Below are 23,565 nucleotides of genomic sequence, written 5' to 3'. Positions count from 1 at the left end.
CATTTTAAATATGATTTCTGGCATACGACCGCCATACGGCTTGCTCGGATGTAGTCCAATTTTCGATGACTTTTTCCAACATTTGTGGCCGTATATCGGCAATAACACGGCGAATGTTGTCTTCCAAATGGTCAAGGGTTTGTGGCTTATCCGCATAGACCAATGACTTAACATAGCCCCACAGAAAGTAGTCTGGCGGTGTTAAATCACAAGATCTTGGAGGCCAATTCACAGGTCCAAAACGTGAAATTAGGCGGTCACCAAACGTGTCTTTCAATAAATCGATTGTGGCACGAGCTGTGTGACATGTTGCGCCGTCTTGTTGGAACCACAGCTCCTGGACATCATGGTTGTTCAATTCTTGAATGAAAAAGTTAGTAATCATGGCTCTATACCGATCACCATTGACTGTAACGTTCTGGCCATCATCGTTTTTGAAGAAATACGGACCAATGATTCCACCAGCCCATAAAGTGCACCAAACAGTCAGTTTTTCTGGATGTAACGGTGTTTCGACATACACTCGAGGATTAGCTTCACTCCAAATGCGGCAGTTTTGTTTGTTGACGTAGCCATTCAATCAGAAGTGCGCGATACGTATTCCGCACAGAACCATTATTTTCGAAATAAAATTGCACTATTTGCAAGCGTTTTTCAGGCGTGAGTCTATTCATGATGAATTGCCAAACCAAACTGAGAATAAATCACTTGACAGCTGTTAAATCGGTCGCCATCTTGAACAGTAATGCCAACTTAAAGTTATATATCTCGAAAAAAAACACCCATTACTTCAATGGTCCTTTAAGTTTTCAATACCTCTTCTGTGAAATAGAAAAAATCGTTTTTGCTTTCGAAAAAGGCTTCAACTTCGGCAATAACTTCGTTTCAGAGCCAAGTCTCTTTCTGGAGATTCTTTTGAGGTCTGAAAAAAGGTAGAAATTACTTGAGGCAGATCTGTAGAAAAATCTGGGTGGTCAGAAAGTTGGAAGCGCAATTCCAATTTCCAATTTGAATATGGTTTTTATTTGTGAAAAGGACCGTATTCCTATTGCCTATTGAACTTTCTGTTTGGAATGACTTGCACTATAACATACCAAATATTGATAGGAGGCCATTTCCCCTAATAAAGTGTACAGTATCCTTTATTTCTAGCATTGTGAGGCAAGAAAATAGTACAAGCTATGTGCCTTTAACGCACTTGCATAATTGAAAGCATGATGTGTCGTGCAACGAACTCGTTGAACGTGCTCAATGCACATTATATCGTTATAGAGTTAATAATGTGCCCTATAACTAACAGAGTTATAAAATAAAAAGAGACTGTTATTTCAAGCTGATATTATGGAAAGAAAGATGAAGATAAGGATACCTTATATCTTTATAGATTTCAATGATATCATCGTTGCAGCATCTTTTGAAAGTTAACCATTTGCGCCCTTGAAACAACAATAAATTACCGGATAACAGTATTCACCATAAAATATGAAATAAGCGATTACTGAGAAGAAACGATACAATTTGAAAGAGTATAGGTTATCCTTTGTACCTGAGTGAAGATCCTGATACATGATCATCAATTTCCTAACAACAAATATGGCGTCACTGGATATATTCTCGAGATTTGCACGATAGATGGTAGCACTATACAAAGAAAATAAGAGATTCCTTGGATAATTTTAAGAAAACAAAGATCCATACACGGGCCCGCCAACGCTTTTTTTCGAGAAACAAGTTGTTTCTTGTAATCCAATTTTTTGTGATGATCAAACCAGTTTATCGAATCTTTATTAATATTCAATACAGTCTACAGATTGGGTAAATAAGTACCAAAACTTATAATTAATTTTTTCATCACAGTTTACTAACTGCATATTTATAATAATTTGGATTTTTCTAAGGATTACTAGAGAATTGTTTGAAAATTTTTTTCTCGGAATCGGTAGCAGATACGACAAAACTATAATACTAGACACCCAAAAGTGTAGTGCTGAACCGAAGTTGCTTTTGACATTTTTCTAAACTACCAGTGGTTATCAAAAAGAGTTCTGGAGGAAAGAAACGGGCACTGTTCCAAAAAAAATATCACTCTGTAGATTTTCAATCATAATTAGCATATCACATGATGAATATATAATATCTATGCCAAATTCAAGATGAATATCTTGTGGAGGGAAGGCATTATGAGATAAACTTGAAAAAAAATCAAATTTTAACAACACCTACCCAAAACCAGCAAATAAAGCTTTTGCGGCAGGCATGTTAATAGTATTTTTTTTTAAATCCGAGGAAACTCCCATTTTCGTTTGAACCTCCAATTTAGGAACATCCTGTATATAAAATCTGTAACAATCTCTTTTTTTCTATCCTCATCTCATCAATATTGAACTCCTAAAAACTATGCAGAAATAAGACGAAGCCTATAAATTTAAATTTTTTTTACTTGCAAATAAAAAAGATTAAAAACGCGTAAAAGCTAATTCCAGGCCTCTCCTATATTTTATCACCACCCATCAAAAATCATATAACCCTAAAGGTATCACCCACACCACCCACCTGTAAAAAAAAATCCGTCGCCCTAAAGGTTCCACCCACACCACGCACCTGTCTTAGCCGACCCCCGCTACGCCCCGAAAGACCCCCGCACGTGTCGCGATCGACCGGCCGATGGCGCGAGTCCCACCCTGTGCGACCTACGTTCTTCCCTTTTTGTCTGCAGCTCCCGTCAGTGCTGTCTGCGACCGAAGTTTGACATAACCTATCCCTTCATCGACCGTTCGGCATGTCGGCGTCCAGGCCGTAGACGGGAACAACCCCCGTTTTATTAACCCATGCACGACCCCTGACCTCCTTTCTCGGGGTTGGCACGTGTATTTTGCAAGCCGAATTTCGACCCCATCGAAAATGATTTCATTATGCGCATTTTGCGTGAGGCTCGGTTCGGCACGTCGGAAATTTCGCAACAGAAGTTTCCGGTTCCGACGAAAATGTATGCACGACTTTACTGCCGGTATTGGGAGGTAAGTGAGTAATTCCTGAATGTGTAGGGTCTTTGGTCGGTTAGTTGCCGGTTACTGGCACGCTCGTAGAGCTAACTAGCTGCTAGATGTAGATTTTTGGTAGACCCACTGAGTTGGGTAGATCAACTGAACCGACAGATCAACAGAGCCGGTAGATCAATAGAGCTGATATACTATTAGATAATGAATTTGTAGAGCATATAGAAATATATAGAATACCTCAATTGGTAGATCAATAGAAATGATACATTATTAGATCATGGCTTTATAGAGCAGATAGAAATATCTCAATTGATAGATTCGTAAATCAATAGAGCTGACACATTATTGGATTTGTGAAGCAGATAGAAATCGAAAGAATAAGTCAATTGTATAATACAATCTATATCGGCCGTATGTGTTATGAAAACAGTATCTTAATTTAATTCAGGTGAATGATGGCAGAAAAGTAAAGAAATCTACTAGAATAAAATCATCCCGCTTGCTGACATAGTAGATCTAAACAGTTGATGTATTCATAGAGTCGGTAGATCAACTGAATCGACAGATCAACAGACTCGGTAGATCAATAGAGCTGATACATTATTAGATCATGGATTTGTAGAGCAGATAGAAGTCCATAGAATACCTCAATTGGTAGATCAATAGAACTGATACATTATTAGATCTTGGATTTGTAGAACAGATGGAAATAATAAAATTCAGGTGAATGATGGTTGAAAAGTAAAAAAATCTTTTCGAATGAAATCATCCCGCTTTTTGACATCGTAGATTTGAAAAATCGATGGATCCATGGAGTTGGTAGATCTATTTAATTATTGATTCATTTTGATCTACCGACTCTATGGATTCATGGTTCAAATCTACTATGTCAAAAAGCATCTTAAAGATTTCTTTACTTTTCTATGGATCTATGGATCAATGATCTAATGATGTATCAGCTCTATTCAGATTATTAAGTGCCTTCAGATCAATGGAGCTGATACGTTATTTGATCATGGGTTTGTAAAGCAGACAGAAATCAATAGAACCCCCAATTGAATAATCAAATCTAGATCGACCGAGTGTGTCATGAAAACAATATCTTAATTGAATTCAGCTGAATGATCGTAGAAAAGTAAATAAATCTTTTAGAATAAAATCGTTCTACTTTTTGACATAGTAGATCTGAACAATCGATGGATCCATAGAGTCGGTAGATCAATTGAATCGACAAATCAACAGAGATTTTAGATCAATAGAGCTGATATTATTAGATCATGGATTTGTAAAGCAGACAGAAATCGATAGAACCCCTCAATTGATTAATCAAATGTAGCTCGAATGGATGTGTCATGAAAACAATATCTTAATTGAATGAGAATAGAATTAGAATAAAATCATCCCCCTTTTGACATAGTAGATCTAAACAATCGATGGATCCATAGAATAGGTAGATCAATTGAATTGACAGATCAACAGAGACTTCAGATCAATAGCTCTGGTATAATACATTAATAGATCATGGATTTGTAAAGCAGACAGAAATCGATAGAACCCCTCAATTGATTACTCAAATGTAGCTCGAACGAGTATGTCATGAAAATAATATCTTAATTAAATTCAAGTGAATTATGGTAGAGAAATCTTATAGAATGAAATCATCCCGCTATTTGACACAGATCTAAACAATCTATGGATCTATAGAGTCGGTTGATCAATTGAACTGACAGATCAAGAGAGCCGGTAGATCAATAAAGCTGATTCATCATTAGAAAATGGATTTGTAGAGTAGAAGTTGATAGATTAACCCAATTGAATTATTAAATCTAGATTCATCCTACTTTTCATGGAAACAATGCCTATATATTAATTGAATTTAGATATATTTTGGTAGGAAAATATTTCAGATTGAAAACATCCCGTTTTTTGACATAGTAGATGATCTAGATCGTACAGATCTAAATTATCGATGGAGCCCTAGAGTCGGTAGATCAATTGGACCGTCAGATGAGTAGTGCCGGAATAGACCAATAGAGCTAATTCATTATTAGATCTTGGATTTGTAGATCAGAAGTTGAAAGGAATGATTCAGTTGAGTTGGAATTTAGATACACTCTTCGTTTCATGAAAACAATATAAATATTCCATTTAGATGAATGAATCAGGAGAAAATCTTTTGGAATCATTTAGATTTAAAAAATCAACGGATCCATAAAGTTGAACCGACAGACCAACAGATCCGGTAGATCAATAGAGCTAATAAATTATATAGTGCATAAAGAAATCAATTGAGTAATGGATTCTAGACTGAAAACGTGTGTCCTTGAAACAATGTATCAATTAAATTCAGGTGAATTTTGAAGAATGGAAAAATACCCCGACAGAGTAAATAGGAGTTGAATAACTAAATCTAGATCTACTATGATAAAGAATATTGATGAATTTAAGGCGAATTTGTAACATTTTCAGTTTAATCCCTGTTACTAAGATGTTCACATTTATTCATAAACTATTAGTCATTTTCACTTGAATCACTCTAAATGCAATCAGAATTAGTGAAAAGCAAAGTCAACAACACCTCAAACCAAAAGCTAGTACTTATAATACTTAGTTACATTTCTCAGAATTGTCATTGAGATCTTTTACTTGTTCGTATATAATTGTTTATACTTATTTTAAATATTTGATTGATAACATTCAATTTCTCTACTTAAATATTTATTTTCAGCATGAGTTATCATTTAAAAAAATGTCAATGAGTTGAAAAACTTATTGCGTTGCTTTGATTCAGACATTTCCCATTTAGTTGGGTTTCCACCGTGACCAGGTTACATTTTCCAATAGTTGGAAAGTCCACTGACTTCACTGGTATATACGTGAGAACTCTCGGAAATTTCCGTGAATTTCTTGGCAATGATTGATGGAAATTTGATTTACTCATAGAAGGGATTTCATTCCTTATCTACATCAACACAGGTCCTTATCAAACCTTAAACTCGAAACAATATCAAGTAGAAATTCATCATTATGTCAAATAGGAGTTAATATCTATTATTATCATTATTTTTGGTAATGGAGCTTCTTTACTGAGTTAGGGTCTGAGGATCTATTTCGGTTTACATAAGGGGTTTGAAAGATTAAGATGTTTCCACAACCTAGATATATTTATGTATAGGTTTGTGTACACTGAATTCATCGAATTGAACTGAAGTTAATGTTCAATAATATTAATTTTTAAATATTTGTATACTTCTTTATGAGAAGAAGAAATAATCTATTATTTTTATGGTTAGGATGCTACTTCAGTGATCAGAGTGAGTGTGACATCTTCAACCATCGAATTTAGTTTAGTGTCAACTTAAAGTCAACGAAGTTCATAAATGTACAGACGCCAGTTAACGAATTTGGTGAGTTTTTTTGAATATATGTCTAAATACACTACCGTTAGTAGGGATGGAAAAAATCTGCAGAAATTATGAAAATGATTGTATTATACTAACTGACAAAGAAACTGCAACACCCAGAAGAAGCTGTTTAAATATTAATTTTTTTTGGTGACAAAAGCAAGGAGTAAATGATTTAATTTGGAGAAAAAAAACGTGAAAGTTTTTTCATATAATTAATTTTTGTTACTTGAATATTGTAGTCGTTTTTTGCAAGTTTTCCAAATTTTACAACAATCCAGCTGTTCGAGGAGTTCCAAAGTCGATGTTTAGTTGTTGTTAAAATGCGTAGAGCACTTGTACGCGGAATTCATCGCCAGCTAAGTGAATTTGAAAGAGGTCGAATTGGTCAACGGGAGGCGGGGTTGTCATTTCGAGAAATAGCTTACCGTACGAATAGAAATCCAACTACTGTTATGAGATGTTGTCAAGCGTGGTTTGATAATGCCCAAAATCGAGGAAGAGTAGGCAACGGTCGTCGAAGGGGCTCAAATGAAGTTCAAGATCGACGTCTAAAACTTATGGCCATTAGAGACCGATTTGGGACTACTCGATCTTTGGCTGATGAGTGGTTAGGAGAACAAGGCCATCCTATAACTGTCTGAACGGTTTACCACCGGATAAAGTCTTTTGGACTGCAGCATTATCGACCCTTCTTGTGTTACCTCTGATGGTTGAGCATCGTCGGCAACAATAATTACAGTAGTCCAGAGAACGTCAACATTGAAATGTGGAATGGCATAAGGTCCTATTTTTTATGAATCTCGATTCTCCTTGGGTGCACATGATGACCGAAGAAGGGTAAGACGACGTAGCGGAGAAATATGTGAACATCAGTTTGATGTTGAGCGTCATGTACACCGGACAGTAGGCGTTATGGTATAGGGTGCTATTGCACATGCAAGTAGGTCACCTTTAGTCCTTATTCGAGGTAACATGACGGTGCTGCGTTACTTTCAAGAAATATTGATTCCATATTTTCTTCCTCACCTTAACCGGCTCGAGAATCCAATATTTCAGCAAGATAATGCCCGACCTCATGTTGCCAGAGTTAGTTTAAACTTTTTCGAAGCGACCAATGTGAATCTTTGGCCATGGCCGCCCTGATTCCCCGATTTTTCTCCCATAGAGCATGTTTGGGACATCATGAGTAGAAGGCTTGGAAATTTACCTCAGCCCTCACGGACTTTGGCGGCTCTGAGACATGAAGTACAGGTAGCTTGGGATATTATACCACAAAAAGAAATAGACCATCTTATTGCATCAATGCCGAGACGTTTTGGGGAGTGTATAGATAGTCGCGGTAGACAAACACATTATTAACAAATTTATTGAGAAAAATTGTAAATCCTTCGTTTTTTCTCCAAATTTCAATAATTTACTCCTTGTTTTACAAAAAAAAAAATTAAATTTAAACAGCTCCTTCTGGGTGTTGCAGTTTCTTTGTCAGTTGGTATATTATTCATTCGGGAGAAGCCATAATATACTCATTGAATAGTAGTAGTTTTTAGTAGTTTTCAATAGTGATCGTAAAATACATGTGTGCTTCATAATATATAATAATAATAACAATAATAATGTTTTATTATTCACATAAAACATAATTATAATTTTATACATAATACATATAATTTATTTGAGAAAAGCAATTCAACTGCGAGTCTCAGGAGTTGTAAGACAATAATTAAAATTATACGCTTTTTTTGATTCCACTTCAGAAAACAGCTGACCCAAGCATTTGGTATGCTTGTATTGTGGTGTCATCTGCTCTCTGATTGGAGCTGAGTTTAATGTAAAATAAACCTACTGAATCAGCAGCAGCACAGCATGTGACGCTCATAACATAATACAAAGGCAAATAAAAGCAACAAAAGTGATAAAAGCAACAAAAACAAAAGTGAGAGAGATGGACCTCGTAGTTTGTAATTTTCATAAATTATTCTTCCATTTCATATTATGCGGAGAAACAAATGAAATGGCAGGATTTTTTTTTGATATATTTATTTTTTCAAAGGCAAATAAAAGCAACAGAAGTGATAAAAGCAACAAAAACAAAAGTGAAAGAGATGGACCTCGTAGTTTGTAATTTTCATAAAAAGCAACAAAAGTGATAAAAGCAACAAAAGTGATAAAAGCAACAAAAACAAAAGTGAGAGAGATGGACCTCGTAGTTGTAATTTTCATAAATTATTCTTCCATTTCATATTATGCGGAGAAACAAATTAAATGGCAGGATTTTTTTTTTATATATTTATTTTTTCAAAGGCAAATAAAAGCAACAGAAGTGATAAAAGCAACAAAAACAAAAGTGAGAGAGATGGACCTCGTAGTTTGTAATTTTCATAAATTATTCTTCCATTTCATATTATGCGGAGAAACAAATGAAATGGCAGGATTTTTTTTTGATATATTTATTTTTTCAAAGGCAAATAAAAGCAACAGAAGTGATAAAAGCAACAAAAACAAAAGTGAAAGAGATGGACCTCGTAGTTTGTAATTTTCATAAAAAGCAACAAAAGTGATAAAAGCAACAAAAGTGATAAAAGCAACAAAAACAAAAGTGAGAGAGATGGACCTCGTAGTTTGTAATTTTCATAAATTATTCTTCCATTTCATATTATGCGGAGAAACAAATTAAATGGCAGGATTTTTTTTTATATATTTATTTTTTCAAAGGCAAATAAAAGCAACAGAAGTGATAAAAGCAACAAAAACAAAAGTGAAAGGGATGGACCTCGTAGTTTGTAATTTTCATAAAAAGCAACAAAAGTGATAAAAGCAACAAAAGTGATAAAAGCAACAAAAACAAAAGTGAGAGAGATGGACCTCGTAGTTTGTAATTTTCATAAATTATTCTTCCATTTCATATTATGCGGAGAAACAAATTAAATGGCAGGATTTTTTTTTTATATATTTATTTTTTCAAAGGCAAATAAAAGCAACAGAAGTGATAAAAGCAACAAAAACAAAAGTGAAAGGGATGGACCTCGTAGTTTGTAATTTTCATAAAAAGCAACAAAAGTGATAAAAGCAACAAAAGTGATAAAAGCAACAAAAACAAAAGTGAGAGAGATGGACCTCGTAGTTGTAATTTTCATAAATTATTCTTCCATTTCATATTATGCGGAGAAACAAATGAAATGGCAGGATTTTTTTTTGATATATTTATTTTTTCAAAGGCAAATAAAAGCAACAGAAGTGATAAAAGCAACAAAAACAAAAGTGAAAGAGATGGACCTCGTAGTTTGTAATTTTCATAAATTATTCTTCCATTTCATACTATGCGGAGAAACAAATGAAATAGCAGGATTTTTTTTTATATATTTATTTTTTCAGAAGATGTCTCGTATATTTCTATACTAAAATATAAATTTTTTAATTGAGTCTTTGTACATTGATTATCGATTGATAGTTATAATATGTAGATAAAAATATACAAGAACTAACAGTCATCCTCAAGTTTGAGCATTTGGCTCTCATTTTTCAGCAGCTTCTAAGTATCCGGTCCACGCCAAACAATTTTCTAGGAATTCACGGATGAGTTGCAAAAACATCCTTCTATGAAAACGTTGAATTAATGCAATTCGAAGAGGTTCAAGTGGTTTTTATATAGGCGCGGCCATCCTATCGACGCTCAACGGAGTGTGTAAGAAATATATATAAGGTGATTTTCCATCTTCATATATACAGCTACAAAACTAAGTTGATCAATTAATATTCGTTGGGAATACGGAAGTACTATCCCCCTATGGCGCCGTTTGAGGTAATAAAATATTTAATGGTAGAGTGGAAGGAGTAATTTTCATGGATCACTTTATATTGCTTCGATCGAACCCTTTGTCTCGGTGGTATTTTTAATGGCATTGATTAATTTCAGATTATGTATCGTTCAAGGGCGTAGATCTTTTTTTCTTTTTTAATAAAAAAAAAATTTTTTGACGACATAGTTTACTCATATCTATATGTGACAAAAAGAGGTTTAATATCGAAGTTTGAACCAAATCACTCGAATTCTTTTTTTTTAATTACCAATTCGGTTGTTCTTATCTTATACTGAGTGTTCCTAAATTGGAGTTAAGTAGGAAAATGCGAGATTCCTTGGATAATTTCAAAAATAAACTGGCCCATAAATATCAGCCCATAAACGCTTTGTTTTCGAGATACATGGTGTTTCTTGTAGTATTATCTTTTTTATGATGACTAACCAGTTTATTGAATCTTTATTAATCTTCGCTACATAGTTGGTAAATAAGTACCAAAACTTATAATTAATTAATTTATCACAGCTACCTAACTGGATCTTTATAATAATTTTCCTGAGAATTACTATACAGAGGTTTTTTTTCTCGAAATCGATTGCAGATACGACAAAACTACAACAAGCCAAAAGTTTATTACTGAACCGAAGTTTCTTTTTAAGTTTTTCTAAACTACCAGCAGTAATTTTGGAAGAAAGAAGCGGACACCCTTCCAGGAAAAATGTAGGTTTGCATTCAAAATCACATGATGAAAACTTCGAATTGGAATATCTATGCCAATTCAAGTTGAATATCTTGTGAAGGGAAGGTGCTATGAGAGAAAAACTTGAACTTTAACACCTTTATCTCAAAAACAAAGCGTTTGCGGACTCACGTTATAGGATTTTTTTTCTTGAAATGATCCGAGAAATCTGTCATTTTCATTTGTATCTCCAATTTAGGGAAATCCTGTAGATATGGTCAATTCAAAACTGATATCTTCACAAATAAATTGCAATTTGAATGAAACACAATGAAGAGACAATTTTTCGATGCGAATTATGTACTTAGTTCAGTTCTTTGATAACTACATATTGAAATTTTGTGACGAGAATGATACAAAAAACCGAAAACAACGGGTAAGTGTATACCGGTGACGAATGCAAAAATCACAGATGGCAAATAAGGGGCGATGGCAAGAAAGCGGATAGTTAAGGAAAATAATAAACATCGGACAAATACGAGCTCGTGGTGCAATAAAAGTACTCATCTTGAAAGCGATAATAAACTCATGAACCGTAAAGGGGTCCGATTTTTTACTGACGTGTCGATTTCAAAGGAGAGTAAAATGATTATTATCGGTTCATTTTATGGAGAAATTTTCGTTCTTCGTCTTTGCGAGATTTCTGAGATTTTATATATTTTGAGAATCTTTGGGAGGGTAATTACTCCCAGTACCCCTCCCATTTCTACGCCCTTGGTATCGTTTTTAGGTTTATTATTGAGTAGAGTAGCTCACCATCAGCGACTATATTTATGGCGTGATGAGTTTATTTTTGCTATTTTTGGAAAGGTGAGGACCTATATTCGGAACGTAATTTAGTATACCGATAATTTGAAATGAATGAAAGAATTTGGTGACGCGAAGCGAAAAATAAATCACTTTTGAGGTGCAATCCTTCTCAGTTCAGAATATTATTGTTGTTGCTCAAGTTATATTGTGGCTGTGATTATGACACACGAAGAGATTAATTTAATTCCAAATTGACTCACCTAAGTACATTCGCATTTTAACAATTTCACATCATGCTTATTTTGAGTTGTAATCTCAAACTTATATTGAATCATGAGACATATGCGACTTTTGAAAATAACTATAAGGTGTGGTAAAAAAAATCATTATTTTTGCATGGAAAACAAGCCTTCAACTACCTTAGTATAATAAAATTAACCGATTTAGGTCGAATATTTTGTTCAATAACTTGTTGCCATATCATTATTATTAAGCCTCTCTCATAGAATCCCTCGGCTCTTTTGGAGAAAATAATTGGCACAGTCGATTTTCACAAGCCTCTGTTGAACGGATTTTTCACCAGCAAAATTGTTCGCCAGGTCCGGACTATGAGGTGAATGGATAAGAACCTCCAAATCAAGCACCTGGAGCTTCTTGCGATTCACTATCGATGTGTGTTGCCTGGCCCTGGCGTTGTCCAGACGGGGCACAATTCCTCTCCTGTATAGAAGAGGAATAGTAGAGGAATTGTGTTTCATCTGGACAACGCCATCCATCTGGCCAAAGCTGGCCGCTTCTGGGCGATTGTTTCCTACAGATGGTCCAATTGTTTACAGTACAGTTTAGAGTTAATAATTGTGCCGTAGCGGAGCAGCTCAAAGTAGATAATCAATCCTAGCTTGGTCAGCGTTCCAGCCGGCTCACCGCGTTTCGACCACGACCGTTTTCGCTTGACGTTGTCGTAAGTGATTCATTTTTCATCACCATCGCTTCAAAAATGGGTCAATTTTGTTGCGACTCAGCAGCGATTAGGAGATGGAAATTCGATAAATGTCGTTTTTTTTTTTGCATTAACTCGTGTGGTACCCATACATCTTATTCTTGAGACCAGCCTTCCAAACGGTTTTCTTGTGCAATCTTTAGCTCTTGAGCAATCAAAACAGTGCGTACTTATACTTCTTAGATCTTGCGGACACAAAGTTTCGAAGAAACTTTTTCAAATGATCCAACCCAAGAAGATTTCGCCGATTTCTCTTTCGATTTTTTCCTTCTCCTGAAACTCTTTCTTGTAAATATATTTTCCTGTACCACAGAAAGGTTCAGGGCCAATGAAAGGAGTTTGTACTTTTTTTTCTGGCAAGTGTGTTGGCCTCTTCATTCCCTTCAATTCCAGGGTGGTCAGGAACCCAGACTAAGAAGACCTTGTTATTGTTGCCTATTTCGTTGAGGTTTCTTTGACACTCCTATACCATATCAGAATTGATTATATGTGAGCTAAATGCTTTGATAGCATGGATGGGTAAATGATTAGCCTCACTCGCAAGCACCATTTTTCAATAATTGAATAATAAATGATTAAGGAAAAATGAAGAAAATGAATACGTATGTCTTGTTCTATTATACCGATGAATTTAACTGTAACTAACAGACTAATTCAGACATCCAAATTGGGAAGAGGAATTTAGTACAAAATCGATCAATTCAATGTCAAAATGGAGAATATCTGCGAAGAATTTTTTGAATGAGCACGAAAAAATCCAAAATAACGAACCATTTCCACAGACCACCTGCCATTTCAGCATTGGACAAAAAAAGAGTTAACGAACAAAAGTTAATATAAATTACGAAGTATTCCGTGAACAATCTTCAAAAACATATCTACAAGTAGATGCAGATGCATCGATATGCATGTATATTGGTATATTTAATATTTCATTTACTATCTTTGACATTTGTTGCGCACAAATGACACTAATGACAGATGTCACGAATGTCAACAGAAAACAAGTTGAAAATGAAATTCCTAATCGTATAAGATCCATCGGTGGATACTTACTGGATGTTGGATGTTTACTCGAAAATAAGTATAGGTTTGAAATCATTACCATTGCCATTGATACTAATCATCATTAGTAAAGTTCGAAAGTATCGACATCTTTCGACGTTTGAGTAAAAATAGTCTATTCGAAACGGAATAAAATTGAATAGCTTATCCTTTTTATCTGTTCAGGTCGAAACATTTTGAAATTATGGCTGACGTCTTTAGATCCCAATATGAAAGTAATATAAAATAATTCTAAAAAATCGAGATAGCAGACATTGTGAAGATATCATCTGAACGTGTATATCATATCATTCACGAATATTTGTACATGAGATAGCTGTGTGCAAAATGGGTGCCCCGCGAACTCTCAATCGATCAAAAGCAACAACTTGTTAATGATTCAGAGCAGTGTTTGAATGTTTGAGTGCAATAAACCTGAATTTTTGCGTCGATATGTGAAAAGGGATGAAACATGGCTCCATCATTTCCTCCGGAGTCCAATTGACAGTCAGCTGAGTGGACTGCACACAATGAACCGAATCCAAAGTGAGGAAAAATACAACAGTCAGCTGGCAAGGTTAAGGCATCAGTATTATGGGATGCGCAAGGTATAATATTCATTGATTACCTCCAAAATGGCCAGACCATCAACAGCGATTATCATATAGCATTATTAGATCGTTTAAAGAATGAAATCGTTGAAAAACGGCCTCATTTGAAGAAAAAAAGATGCTGTTTCATCAAGACAATGCGCCGCGTTACAAATCAATGAAAAAAATGGCAAAATTGCATGAATTGGGTTTCGAATTGCTTTTGCATCCACCGTATTCGCCAGATCTGGCCCTCCTGGTTCCTGTTCTCAGACCTCGAAAGAATGCTCGCTGGAAAGAAATTTAGCGCCAATGACGAAGTAATCGCCTTAACTGAGGCCTATTTTGATGCGAAAGACAAATCGTAGTACAAAAATTGTATCGAAAAATTGGAAGATCGCTATAATCGCTGTATCGCTCTCGAAGACAACTATGTTGAATAATAAAATCGAATTTCGCCAGAAAAATGTGCTTAACTATGTTAGACCGGGGACTTTTCAATTGGCCTGTTATTAATATATGCGCAAATGACGGATATTCGAGACGAATGACAACTGACACTAATGACACATGTCACGGATGCCAACACAAAACGAATAAAATTCTTAATACGCTTAGATTAGAGCCATCGGAGGTTACCTTATGAAATGTTTTTCCGAAAATATGTGGGTATGTTCGATATAATTACTAAAAACACTGATAATAATCATTATAATGAAAGTTAGAAAGTTCAACTAGTATTTATTTTTCCTTTTGGAGTGATGTTTGTGAAATCAAACTTTATCGTTATAAACTGACTTTAATGTAGTTAATATTTTTGAACGTTTCCGGAAAAATAATATTACTTTAATGGAAATGTTTAGAAGCCTAAATATTTTACACTTTTACGTCGAAATATTTTGAAATCACGGCTGAAATCTTCCGAAAGGATTCACTTAGAAACATTCACTGCTCATTTCGAGGTTGTAATATCCGAGGTGCAAATGACGGATATTCGAGAAGAATGACAACTGACACTAATGAGAGATGTCACTGATGCCAACACGAAACAAATAGAATTCCCAATGGGATTAGAATCAATCCATCGGAGGCCAATTTGTGAAATGTTTTGTGAATAAAAAGTAGGAAAGATTGAGCAGCCTGAACGTTTACGTTGATAGATTTCGAAAAACGGCTGAAATATTTGCAACACAATTCGAAAAACACGAATTTGAGGTAATTCACATGGAAACATTCATTGCATAGGTATTCCGACATAGTAATGTACGAGGCGCAATTGACGGATATTCGAGAAGAATGACAACTGACACTAATGACAGATGTCACGGATGCCAACACAAAACTTGAAAATTCCTAATACGATCAGATTAGACCCATCGCCGACCACTTTGTGGGTAGTTTTCTCGAAAATAAGTAGGTTCTCGAGATCGAACGACACCCAAGATGAATATTCACGTGGAACGAACGGAGACCAAGTCTGCAACGATACGGCCGACCAGTTCCTGACGTCATCACGCCCCCATTGCCGGTTGCTAAGGACTGCTCTCTTGCGAGCGCGGAATACACGTACACAAAAGCGGAGATCAAGACGGCCAGGCAAGGTCGCGACAAGGACTCGCCGTTGCCACTTACCGGCATTCCGTGCCCGCGAAGGAGAGCGGTTCTTGTGCCCGATTTGGTCTTGGGAGATTCGCGGCATCGGCCGGCCAAATGCATATTTGTGCTTTATGCACGGATGTTCGGGCCGCGCCGCGTTGGAAACATCCAACGCAGGAATTCTCCGGTTCGACACAACGGAGATTTCTGCCAGCCTTTAGACGTAACGATTTGTCCGATCGGTTTTGCGCGGACGTGTGTGGTTCGCTTTAGGGTCGGATTCTATGGTCCGGTAGAAATTTGCGGGGATGATCGGTGGTCAGGGCTGTCGGAAGTGATTTTTTCTATTTCAGTATCGTAATGAGTTCATTACAGTTCTAAAAACAGTGCTTTGATGAACTCATTACAGCATTGTTTTCAGTTACATCTTTCGTTTTGTGGTTGTCTTTACAGAATTCCAATCCTATCAAAATTCAACACACGTCAAATTGTCAATATAATGTAATTTGGATTTAGTGAAATGATTTGCGACATTTTATTTGCAATTTCTCTTAATCCTATTGATGTTGAAATTATTTCATCAGACATAATTGACGAGTTCAATGCCAAATTATACATTATTTCAAAATTCAAAGTTATACAATTTTAGAAAAATATAAGTCAAGTTATTTTGAATCAAATCCGTAAGTGTAGTAAACAAAAGTAGATATTAAATTTTTATTTTAGTCATATGAAATACAATATTATGTCGTACTCAGAAACAAAAAAGGACATTGAAGAAATCAAATAGTGACTCAACACTTCGAAAGCTTCTTTTCCGCGACATTCTTGAATGTTTTTTCAAACAGTCCCTTTTTGAACTCCAGCAGTAATCTGCCATAATGTGCATGTGCCATCTTCCTTGGTAGCGGTCCTCCATATTAACAATATCTTTCACCTTGTTCCTCATGTCTCCTAAATTTTCTGGAAAATGGTCTAAGTGGCTGTGTAAATAGTGTATTTTAATACTCATATTGCACCCTAAGGATTTGAAACTATTAAGCATCTTGTTAACCATTTCAATATAGATTTGAGCCTTATGTTTGCCTAGAAAATTTTCTACAACTGCAACAAATGTTGTCCAAGCTTCTCATTCAACTTGATTCATTGAATTTATGAAGACAGGATCCTTAATTAATTGTTTTATTTGTGGGCCGTCAAATATCCCTGGTTTGAATGTTTTACTTCTATCGCGTTCAAATTTGGTATTCTGCATCCAATTCTTCTTCTATTGCCAAATTTAATTCGTAATTCTAATATAGTAGTTCAACTTGAGTCACAGAAAACCAATTTGAAACGATTCGGGTGATCTCTATTCGATCCATAGCATACTATCTCTATTTCTATTCGAATTGAAGTTATAGAATAGGGCTGAATGTTTCTGAATTTTCCCGAACAATTTTGTTGGGGAAACATAAAATATCATCAAAAAAATTATAATAAATACATACTAAGGCAATTCATTTAAACCATTTTTAATATCAGGAGCGATATTGTGTACTCATGTGTTTAGTACCTGGGTAGATTATTTTGTTCATCTTGGCAGTTGTTAGTTAGATCTTGAAGAATAACGAAGTTCGTTCCATTTCGTGTACGTATCAAATTTCGATTATTTTCACTATTATTCGGATTATTTTGGATTCGTGAATTTTTGTTTATTTTTTTAGGCAATGCTATTGTGCAATATATGGTTGTTGGCGATTACAAGAGATATTTCACGTGATTTCTTTCCTCCATATCAGTGGAATATTTTCAACATAACCATTGACTTCAGAATAAGTAAGTCAAATTGTGTTTCGATTAGAATTTTGCATTGTCCATATAAAAATTTTAATCATGTATGATACCAAGTTAGTATCATACATGATTAAAATTTCGATAGTCGATTACACAGGGTGTTCCTAAATTGGAGGTACATGGGAAAATGAGAGATCCTTATGTAATTGTAAGAATAAAAGTCCAATTAACCGCAAACGTTTTGTTTTAGAGATACACGGTGTTTTTTATAGTCCTACTTTTTTGTGATGGTTATACCAGTCCATGAAATCTTCATTAATCTTTGCTATAGATTGGGTGAATAAGTAGCGAAACTTATAATTTATATACTCATCACATCCTACTAACTGGATCTCTATAACAATTTGGATTCTCCTGAGGACTACTAGAGAATTTTTTTTCTCGATATCGGTAGTAAAAAACGACAAAATTACAAGAAGACAAAAGGTGTTGAACTGGACCAAGGTTCTTTTTACCTTTTACTAAACTACCAGTGGTCCATCAAAACAAAAGTTCTAGAGGAAAGAAGCAGCCACTTTTTTAGTAAAACTTCATCAACCTGTAGATTTGCATTCAAAATTAGCCTATCATATGGTGAAATCTTTCAATTGGAATATATATGTCAAATTTAAGATAAATATCTGATAGAGGTAAGGTGCTATGAGGAAAAAACTTGAACAAAAATCAAACTTCAACACCCTGTATCTCGAAAACAAAGCGTTTGGGGGTCCATGTTTATGGTATTTTTTCTTAAAATGTCCCGAGGAATTTAGCATTTGCCACTGTGTTTTTTTAAGTCACTGTAACGGAAATGTGCTGTCATCGAAAGTGAGTAGCGATAGTAACAGTAAATATTATGAGACGATTATGGAGTTTTCCTCAAAAATAATAATTGAAATATCGAGCTGGGAAATTAAGATTCCTCCAATTTTCATCTTGTTTTTTCTATTGATTAAACTCAACCATTATGTAATGTAATGTATTCACGGAAAAATATTAACAATATGTTTTCTAATCACGTAATCAATTTTTCATTTCTTCAAAGGAATTTGGTAACCTGCACCACAAAGTTATTCTATGCTCCATTTATCGAGTCGACAAATAACTGAGCCTATCCCTCGTCGACTGGGCAATTAAAATCATTTGAGAGATTTCTGAAGGGGATGTATATTGTTGGGGGAAGTCGGTTTTACAAGTATCCGACCCTAAAGCACGCAGTATATCAACAGTGTTTCATTGGGGGACTGCGTTGGGCTACACATTTTTGGTTGGGTTAGGTTAGGTTCAGACGTAACGGCCCTCATTTTTAACGCTCGTGTATTCTTCGGTAATAACACCAATAACGCAACTTTCAAACGTTAATTCTTAATGGGAAACGTATTAAGGAACCCCTATAACAACTAAAACCAATTTTATTTTGATTGTTCAAATATTTCAAAAATCAAAGCCACACTCAAGAATTTATCGATTTGGGGGAGACAACTAGCTATCTATCCAGATTTTAGTGCAATAATTTTGGCATCGGATAAAACAACACTTCTCATGAAAAAAAAATTCCCATAAACATAAATCCTAACAAGCTTCGTTTTCGAGATACAAGTTGTTAAAGTTCGAAAAAATCAGTCTTTTACTTATAACTCTAATATCATTACATTCATTGTTTCAATTTTTAGTTATTAAAGTCTTGATAATGTAATGTATCGAATGAGGTAAGTGTATCCCACTTATCCAGTGGTGTAGATATAGGGGTGCGATGATCGTTTTCTTATTGAAAATCTACACCACTGTCTTCTTTTCGAAAAATTTGTTTCATTTCTGAAATCATCAGATCTTCTTGAAAAAAGATCTCTTCAAATATTTCCATAGAAAGTATCATTTTCGAGATAATCGAGTACAAACAAATATTATCCAAAAAAACGTAGGTACAAACATTAATTTTTCAAATTTTCCCATTAGTGATGAATGGAATTACAAAAATTGACGTATTGTATTATTACGCTTTCAGATGGCATTTAGTTATACATTTCTGAAAGACATTCAAACAATACAAAATTTTTGTGGATATTTTTTATTTTCAAGTGTCTGATGAATTTTCTTTCTCAAATATTCAATTCAATTCTAAATCTAAAATCATTATAATATCCATTACGCCATTTTTTGTACTTTCATTTATCATTTTTTCCTAATGGGAATATTTGAAAAATTGATTTTTGTAGATTTTTGAGGATAGTAAAACTCATTTTTCTGTGTTAATTTCAAAAATGAAATAATTTTTTCAAAAAGAAGACAGTAGCGTAAATTTTCAATGAGAAAACTATAATCGCACCCCTATATCTACGCCACTGGAAAACTTTGGCAGGAGACACTTACCTAATTCGAAATTACATTATCAAGACTTCAATACCTAAAAATTAAAATAAAATAAAATAATTTCCTCCGGATTATTTTATTGTGAGCATTATAATGAATGTCCGCCAAATAAGGACCGAATCCATTAAAAAATAGTTATTTATAATACAAGTGCAGAAGGCATTGATATTCTTCCATGAGTTAAAAATTCAAAAACGAGCCACGAAGTGGCGAGTTTTGGAATGAACGAGTGGTAGAATGAGCCTTCTGTACGAGTATTATACATTATTTTCTCTAATTCATTGCATTTTCATTGAAATTAATGAAATATTTCCATAAATATATTTTAGTGATTTTTGCATTGAAAAATGTTGGTTGGCAGAACTGATTTCTTTAAGGCAAATTGATGAATTGACAGATAAAGCCGTGGCGGAAAGTTCGGAGTACCAATATAGAATAATAAAATATAACCATGAAAACTGTGCGTTTCTGATATATTCTCGCACGATTTTGTTCTACAAGATGTGGAAGAATGAACGGAAGAACCACAGAATTAGAGAAAAAATTAAAACAATGAATACAAATAATACTAGCGTTATAGGTAAAAAACTGATTTTTTTTTCAAACTTCAACACCCTGTATCTCGAAAACGAAGCTTGTTAGGATATATTTTTATAGGAATTTTTTTTCATGAGAAGAGTTGTTCCACTTGACGCCAAAGTTATTGCACTAAAATTTGGACCACCCGGTATAGCAATGTCAAGTTTATTTGTATTACTTTTTTTTTGCGAATAGTAAATATTATACGGATAACATTATCTGGAAATCGCATAATTCCGATAAATTTTAAAATTTTAGGTACGTAGAACTAGTAATGAGTTTTTTTCTCACATCAAAGATTAAATGAAAACTCATTGATAGATTTGAACGAAAATATAAAAATTTTGACTATTCGCAATAAGCCTATAACAAGTAGGTGAAGTGTAGGTAAAGTGTCGGCCAAAGGAAAAGAATTTTTATTGCGGTATAAATTGGAAAATTACTTGACGATATTAGTTCTATAAAAAACTTCACCACGCACCAACTTTAGGTCGAAAATATTCGGTAATTACAGCAAATTGCTAAAGAAAATTTCATATTCCTACGAAACAAATTTCTTCGACTAAAAATACTTACTTTTTAACAACTGTCAGTTATAAACAGTAAAAAGTTTCACTAAAAACATTTCGAAAAATTTTTTGGTGATGACATCAATTTATTTCGTTATATTCAATAAAATTTTAGAGCTTTTATAAATCGAAGCAATATACGTAAAGCTTCATTGGATTTATCGATGACTTATATCGATTCTACAAAATTTCTATTGGTGAAGTTCGAACGTTTTGATGTTGTTCAAAATGAAGAACTCATCCATTTTACCTGCGTCCTTAAGTGCATCAGATATTATTCGAGATAAAGTAGAACTGTCTGTTTTGTGACGAAGGGCTACTTTTTTTATCTTTCTTCATTTGCTTCGATATACCTATTATACAGTTTCACTTATCGTTTGAGAACATGCATTTAATTCAAAGAAATATGTATGTGCTTGTTAGGTTAGATTAGGTTAGTTCCTTGTTCTTAACAATCTTTGATCTTCCTGAACTATATCTATGCCGTCAGATCATCTACAGTGTCATCTCTAGGTCTCTGCTTGTATATGAAAGATGCTTAATTTCTTTCAAAGATGAGAAAACACAGAGTGGAACGATTAATCTTATCAGTTTTTCCCATGCCGACAAAAGAAACACTTTCCTTACAGGATACCTACAAGGATAGCCTTGCATGATAAAGCATAAAATCTCGCATCCTCTTTATCTCAATTGGAATAAAAACGGAATGTATAAATACAAATTTGCGAAATGTTCTATTCATAACACTGGAATATTACCTCGTACATAGTTCAGTGTGAGAATGATTCAAAGTAAATCTCTTGAAGTTATGAATCATGATGTACTGAAATCCTTCTATTATAGGCTGATAAGAGAGAGCTGGAAATACCTACAATCTCAACAGGAAGTAGTGAGATAAGAGTTTACTATTCCAATTGAGTCGATTCACTTCGCTTTTGCTGAATGATTTCGGAAAATAACGAGGTTAGGCTTCTTGAGCAGGTTGGAATTGAATGAATAATTTTTTTTTTTTGTTAGAATACTATAAGTTTATTGGGCTTATAGCAAAGTTCTATTTTTATTGAACATTAACTTATAATTTTCCTAAAAACATATTGTTGAACTTTCCTTCTCAGCAATTCCATTCTAACCTAACCTAACCTAGGTTGGCTTTTTAGTAATTTTTTATATTTTGTTGATAGACTCACTTCTTGTTCCAATATTTTCAGAAAATGTGAGTAACCTTCAAAGAGCGTATACAGGGCGTTAGTGAGTGAGTATGACAAATTTCAGAGGGGGATTCTGCTCGAAAAAATTGGGACAGTTTGCTATATAACTTTTGTTAGCAAATGCTTTGTATTCTGGAGTTTTTCTTAAAAACTATTGGTTGATTACTGTCAATTTTTTGAAAGTTAAACAATTAGAATCAAATTGGAGGTGAAAAACAAAAATGACAGATTCCTTGGATCAGTCGGTTCATTTTGAGAAAAAAAAGGACTATAAACATTGGCCCGAAAACGCTTTGTTTTCGAGATACAGGGTGTTGAAGTTGTATTTTTTTCTCATAGCTCCTTCCCTTCTCAAGATATTTAACTTGAATTTGGCATATATATTCCAATTTGAAGATTTCATTATGTGAATTTTGAATGCAAATCTACAGGGTGATATTTTTTCTGAAACAGTGCTTGATTCTTTCCGCCAGAACTTTTTTCTTGGGGGCCATTGGTAGTTTAGAGAAGTGTAAAGAGAGACTTCGGTCCAGTGCTACACTTTTTGGTTTCTTGTAGTTTTGTCGTATCTGTTACCGATTTCCAGAAGAAATTTCAAACAATTTTTCAGTAATTCTCAGGAAAATCCAAATTAGTATAGAGATGCAGTTAGTAAGTTGCAATGAATGAATGGATTATGTTTTTCGGTACTTATTTACCTATTCTATAGCGAAGATTTGATAAAGTGTTATATTTATCACAATAAGTAGTACTACAAGAAACACTCTGTATCTCGAAAACAACGCCTTTGCAGGCCCAGCTTGAAGGGACTTCTTAAATTTATCCAAGGAATCTCTCATATTTATTCGTTTCTCCAATTCAGGAAATCTAATCTATGATCTACTCTGCGGATCATACAAATAATACTTATATTTTCAGGAAATTTTTAAGAAGACCTTTCAGAATGACAAATTGTGCATCTTTAATGAATATTCCAAAAGTATTGATCAGAAAAATACGTATTTGATCGACTAGAATGATACATAATTTTTCAGAATAGTTGAATATTGAACATAATATTTTTGGATGGTGTTTTTTCGGGAATATGTTCAAGAAAAAAATA

At 34.2% G+C, this 23,565-nt stretch overlaps 1 protein-coding gene across 1 annotated transcript in view; it reads left to right on the top strand.

The window, feature by feature from the left end:
• Positions 1–6,339: 6,339 nt before the first annotated feature.
• LOC123681325 overlaps positions 6,340–23,565 on the top strand; it is a 39,159-nt gene continuing 21,933 nt past the window's right edge. The window contains exon 1 of the mRNA XM_045619662.1: positions 6,340–6,406. Within this exon, the coding sequence (XP_045475618.1) occupies positions 6,380–6,406 (27 nt within the window). The 5' untranslated portion in view covers positions 6,340–6,379. The remainder of the gene's footprint in view (positions 6,407–23,565) is intronic.

The sequence above is a fragment of the Harmonia axyridis genome, chromosome 5 (genome assembly GCF_914767665.1).
Source record: "Harmonia axyridis chromosome 5, icHarAxyr1.1, whole genome shotgun sequence".
Lineage (NCBI taxonomy): Eukaryota > Metazoa > Arthropoda > Insecta > Coleoptera > Coccinellidae > Harmonia > Harmonia axyridis.
The sequence above is the reverse complement of the archived record's forward strand: the minus strand, read 5'-3'. Positions and strand labels throughout refer to the sequence as shown.